General features: G+C 40.0%; 1 protein-coding gene across 1 annotated transcript in view; it reads right to left on the bottom strand.

Moving 5' to 3' along the window:
* SLC38A9 (solute carrier family 38, member 9) overlaps window positions 1–5,405 on the bottom strand; it is a 38,882-nt gene that overhangs the window by 3,248 nt on the left and 30,229 nt on the right. The window contains 1 exon segment of the mRNA XM_008941436.1: window positions 5,333–5,405. This exon segment is cut by the window's right edge and continues 31 nt beyond it. Within this exon segment, the coding sequence (XP_008939684.1) occupies window positions 5,333–5,405 (73 nt within the window).

Here is a 5,405-nt window from a genome sequence, read left to right as displayed (position 1 = left end):
GGGAAAGATGGACCAAATGTTTACTGTTTCTCTAATATTACTAAAGAAAGCAAATTAACTAAACTGTTAACAAAAAAAAGTGTTTGCCATTAAAAACACTTCTTCTTTCCTCACACATATGGCAGATTCCAAATCTTACTGTCAGATAGCACAACCAAAGCCAAAAGTTTATCAGCACTGAAAATGATGGCACTTCTTCCATTCTTTTTTGCATAGATTAATTTTTTAGCCAGAGAGATTAAAAAAAGTGAGAGTTCAGTAATTAAAAAACATTTTGCAAATTTGGGTCAGTGGAGAATGTTTTAGCAGAAAACCTGAAAAAAGTCTGCATTAGTTCACTCTGTCATGCTTTAAAACAGAAGTGACTTTGTAGTTCAAAGTTGCTGCTTTAAAAAAAAAAAAACAAACATTCTAGCCTCGTATAACTTCAAAAGTAAATGTGTGTTTGGTGTGAAATGAAACATTTTTCAGCTTCTTGATCTGGTAAAAAATAATCTGAGGGGGAGGGATGTGTTGGGTGGAATGTGTTTTGGCTCAACTGAAAACAATGGTCTCAAAGTGCTGGAGCCTCCAGAACAATTCAGTCCTGGCAGAGCAGTGCTTTGTAATTTTAATTGTTAGAATTCGGCAGGATCCTCAAGAAAGTACCAAAATCAAGAATTCTGAAAAGGATTTAAATGTTTCTCTTTCAGGGCAAAAGGTTACACTGTATTTCTTCTGCTGGTACCTCCCTGCTTCTTTTTCTACCTCTGAGTTGTAATCACCTCATCAGACAACAGGTGTTTAACCTGCAAATCCTTTCTTTTACCTAGGCAGATTTACATAGTTCATCTCAGCTCCAAGACAGGAAAAAGCTTCAGGCTCAATGGAGAGAAAGGCATTATCATTTAGAATAAAACTATTCTTCTGAATAATAGAAGAATATGATATCTAGGGCTACTTGTAGCTGTATGACTTGAGATAGTATTTTTCATGAGACTGTAAGTTTTGTGCAGGTGTGCTCAGAAGGCACAAGCGTTTTTCATAGCCTGTGACATTTTAACAAGTTCTGAATTTCTGAATCTTCACCTGACACTGGCTCGCAGTACAAGGGTCACCACACATTGCAAGGCAGGCAGAAAAACAGTATTTGGCGGAGGCATAACCACACTACCTTTGCTTATTATGACTATAGGAAGAAAAGTGTTTAGACTGGAGATCAGGAAAGATTTGGCCCCTTTTATCTAACCAACCTCCTGGCACACAGCTGTTTTCTAAGCAGCATCACCTTCTTCCTCATGGTCAGTAGAAACAGACCCCAGACTAGACTGTGGGCCTGTGGCACATGATGGACTGCCTCAAGGAGGCACATGGTGCTCTGTCTTTTATATCCTGTCCTCTGCCTCAATATTCTCGGCCAGATGAACACTCTAGCTCTTTTCTATAGAAGGAATCAATGCTCACCTGCAAAAATCATGCAATCCCACAAAAACGACAGAGGAAAAAAATGGGGGAAAAAAATTCCCCAAGCCAGGTTTTCCACTATGACTTGCTTTTTTTCCTGTTGCAAGGTTAACCTTCCGGACTGAGTTGAGAAACAACCTGGTATGCCAGAAGGTCATCAGAGGGCTCCAGCTATCAAGCTCTATTGTTCTCTCCTGCCAAAGCAGTAGTTACTGTTAAGCCACTGAACAACAGTCACCACATATATCTAATTAACTTCAGCATCCTCAGAGTAAGAATCATATCAAAAACTGAAATCAAATGCTAGGGCAGGGGACATTCAAAGAAAGAAACTGATTTTAAATCCCCTCAGGTCAGATGCAAAGGGATTAGAAGTGCTGGACTCATTATGGAGTCTCAGAATGAACAGACACAATAGGGTAAACAGGAAAGCAAGGAAAAAAAGCAAAACAGGGCCATTTAAGTAAGATTTTTTGAAAGTTGGCTGCATCTAAAAATGGATTTTCTTCCTGGAAATCTCACTCAAGTGACATTGGTCAAAAGACTATGAACCACAACAGCTAAGAAGCAAGACTGAAGTTAGGTGAAGAGCAGATAACTAAAAGAGCATGCAAACAGCAGAAGACTATTCCATTGCATCAGAAGACACACATCTGTGGGAGAACTGGCAGGTCTGCTGGGCTACCATGGAGTAAAGGGAGGACAATCTTTAAGGAAAGCCAAGTGACTTCTGCCCATCAGCTTATTTAGCCTCTTAGAACAGGAAAGATGTAAAAAAAGTATTACAAATTGATCAGATGACTCTACAAAGCATTCTATGCGTGGCATATAATTAATCAAGGGAATTCTCTGTAGCACTGTAGCCAAGAACCAATAACAATAATAAAAGAAATTAGCTTTCTGTATGTGTAAGAAGATCCAGAGTCACGTAAGAAAGAGCAGATAAACCACATGCCTCTGGCCTTAAGTCATCCATTAAATGACACTGTTGCAAACAAATCTCACTTTAGAAAAGAAAATAATTTCCCAATACACAATATTTTGGCCTTTTTTTACAACACCATAGAGAAAAGAAGAGAATGAACAGTTCCTTGGGTTTCATCCCAGTACATCACTTTCTATTCTGCAGTCTGTACACTAGCATATGTTTTGCAAAATGCAGGAAGGAATTAGGACATCTTGTCTCTAAATATTTTGTAGGAAGACTAGAATGTCTGAAAGCTTCATGGTGATGCCAGTCAGAAGACTACTGTGCCACCGTGTTTACACATGTATCTGTTTTTAAGACAGGTGGAGACACAGGTGACTGATACAAGTACACAAGAGCAAGGAGAATCCCCCTTCTTAGAAGCAGAGGGCATTTTGCTCTCCTGACTGCTGGAGAACAAAAGATGCTACTCAGTTCCTCTGTGCTTCAGGCAAACAAGCTGCCACTGTTCCCTGATGTGAAACCTGGGAGAAGAAAAAGTTAGGTACTGTCTGCTTAAGCTTTTAACATTTGCAGAAGCTGAGCTTCTTCATCATGAAAGACTACAGTTAGTAGAATGCATTTTGATAAGCACAGCAAAGCACTGTTGGTAGAAAAATAGCACCGCAAAGTATCTAAAAAGCATGGGAGAGAAAACATGGGGGATCAGTCTTCAGACAAGAGAAGCTCCCCTGAAGCTGGGTAAATGACTCATCATTATGATCCAGTTATAATCCATGGCCCACCAGCAAAAGCCAGGATATGAAACAGGATGCTGCTTTTGATAGAAGTTGCCTTGGATTAGATCAATTTTCAAGACTAAGAAATACAAACCAGCAAACGAATACCTCGGTGCTTCATGATATCCAGTGACAGACAAGTAGTAACATAAAAGGACTTAAAAGGAAAGAATCAAATTTGCCCAATTTAGCAACAGAGTCACCGCTAGGAAATAAAATGTGTCTCACAGCTCTGTAAGTATGTGTGTAATCAAGCTATTCAATCAATAGCCAGCTTTGAGATGCATCCTTTCAGAATTCCAAGTGCTTCAGCTAATAACTTAATGGCTATCCATTAATTCCATCCACAGCAGCAGTCAGTATCCACATCTCCGAACAATCGCTCATATGAAGATGCCTGGCTTTTAATATCAGGGAGCTTCCATTTCATGTGAAACGTGCAGCACATCCATCAGAAGCAACCCAGGGCTTAAAAAGCAAGATAGGAACATTTACAATGGAGACTTGGACTGAAGGAGGAGGTGGTTTTCTTGTGGGTTTGATTTTTGTGTGTGCGCGTGTGACATATTTCACAACCAGGCAGTATATCTGTACTATCCTCCCACAGACAGGTCCCGTTGTTGCTACCAGCCCTCAGTCCCCACTGCAAAGAGAAACAACAGCTTTTGCTGGGTGTAAATGCACAGCAGCCAGAGCTTGGAGGTTAGCTGAGTGATTTCTGTGCTATAGTGGAGACACCTGGGGTACCAGAGAAGGAGACACAGCCAGCCAGGCAGACTGTACTACCTTATCACTACAGGCTGGAGTGATTTAAGTGACTTCCTAGAAGACATTTTTGACTTCTCAGAAATTTTAAATACCTCCGTACAAGGAGTTTAAAACAAAACAAAAGTGAGTGAAGCTACCCACAGGACATCCTGGAGACAAGAACCAAGCAAGTATTTGCCTCATCACGTTTGTCACACAGTGAAGGCTTAAAACAGAAAGCTGGAATTAACCTGAGAAGAGACTGGTATAATGCTGCAGGTTCTAGGAGAGGGCTTGAGGAAACCCAAACCCATTCTGGTCAGGGAGTAACTGGAGGGAGGAGATAGGGAGAGGCACATCCACATAATATAAAGGACACTGCTATTTCCCAGTGGCTGTAAAATCCATGTTTAGCATTTAAATCAATGGCCTTGTTTCCAACAGTAACTTGCAGCAGTTCCTAAAAATCTCTGTAACACCGAACTGTGTACAAATTTACATCAAAAAAAGTAGGCACTTATTTCACTGCCTAATTTTAGGCAACCCATTTCCAGACCTTCTCATGTCTATTTTAGGACCTAGAAGAAACCTGAAACTTGGAACAACTTCCCAGACCTGAATGCTACTGCTGATGTCACAGAGGAAATAAATATTTCTTCCTAGGATATTTTTTTCCTTTCCTCCATGAGCAGTAATTCACAATACAAAATAAGAAACTTGAAGATAAATGCCAGCTTCTCAACTGTGACAAACTCAGACAATACTCCAAATATAAATGTCCTAGGTTTTATTTAAAAGAACAAACGAACAAACAAAACCCTAAAATTGAAATCCGGATCAGTTCTTCCCTGGAGTTCAGACACTGTAAATGCAAGGGTGTGGCTCATCTCTGAAATTAGCATGTGAAAAGCTATTTTTATAAGCATACCGTCATTGTAGATAACACAGCTAACAACTCATTTAGCTATTAGCTCTGTTTAAAAACAGATGGATGATTACTAATTATGCACAATCAAGACACACAGTGGCACCTGAAAGGTTAATATCCAGACTGTATGTCCCTCACAGCTTAGACTTCTTGATGATATGTTTCTGGACTGAACAATTTTTTTTTTCCTGTACAGCTTTTCTCTTGCCATATAAATGCACAACACAAAAGACTGTGCTGACAAAATTCCTTTGTTTATTGACAAAATGAAGAGCTAAAACAGAAGAACCCCCCCATTTTGCTCTGTCAAGCTGCAGCAGCCCTAATCTGGAAGCAAGTTATTTTGCATGCCTATTGGCCCCCTGATTCTACAAACACTGTAAAATTAGCTTTTGAAATGTACATAATGCAGCCAAGGAAATCTCCAAAAGCTCATCCAAATTTCAGACAACAGAAAGTCAGCTAAGCAAAGCGTGCCAAGCTCTTGTCAAGGAGTAGACTTCTTACCTTGGGTACGGATTTCCAAAAAACTGTCTTAACAGCTGAACTCGTGCCAGATAGCCCAACAGTGGGTATACAG

The sequence above is a fragment of the Merops nubicus genome, unplaced genomic scaffold, assembly GCF_000691845.1.
Source record: "Merops nubicus isolate BGI_N331 unplaced genomic scaffold, ASM69184v1 scaffold26605, whole genome shotgun sequence".
Taxonomy (NCBI): domain Eukaryota; kingdom Metazoa; phylum Chordata; class Aves; order Coraciiformes; family Meropidae; genus Merops; species Merops nubicus.
The sequence above is the reverse complement of the archived record's forward strand: the minus strand, read 5'-3'. Positions and strand labels throughout refer to the sequence as shown.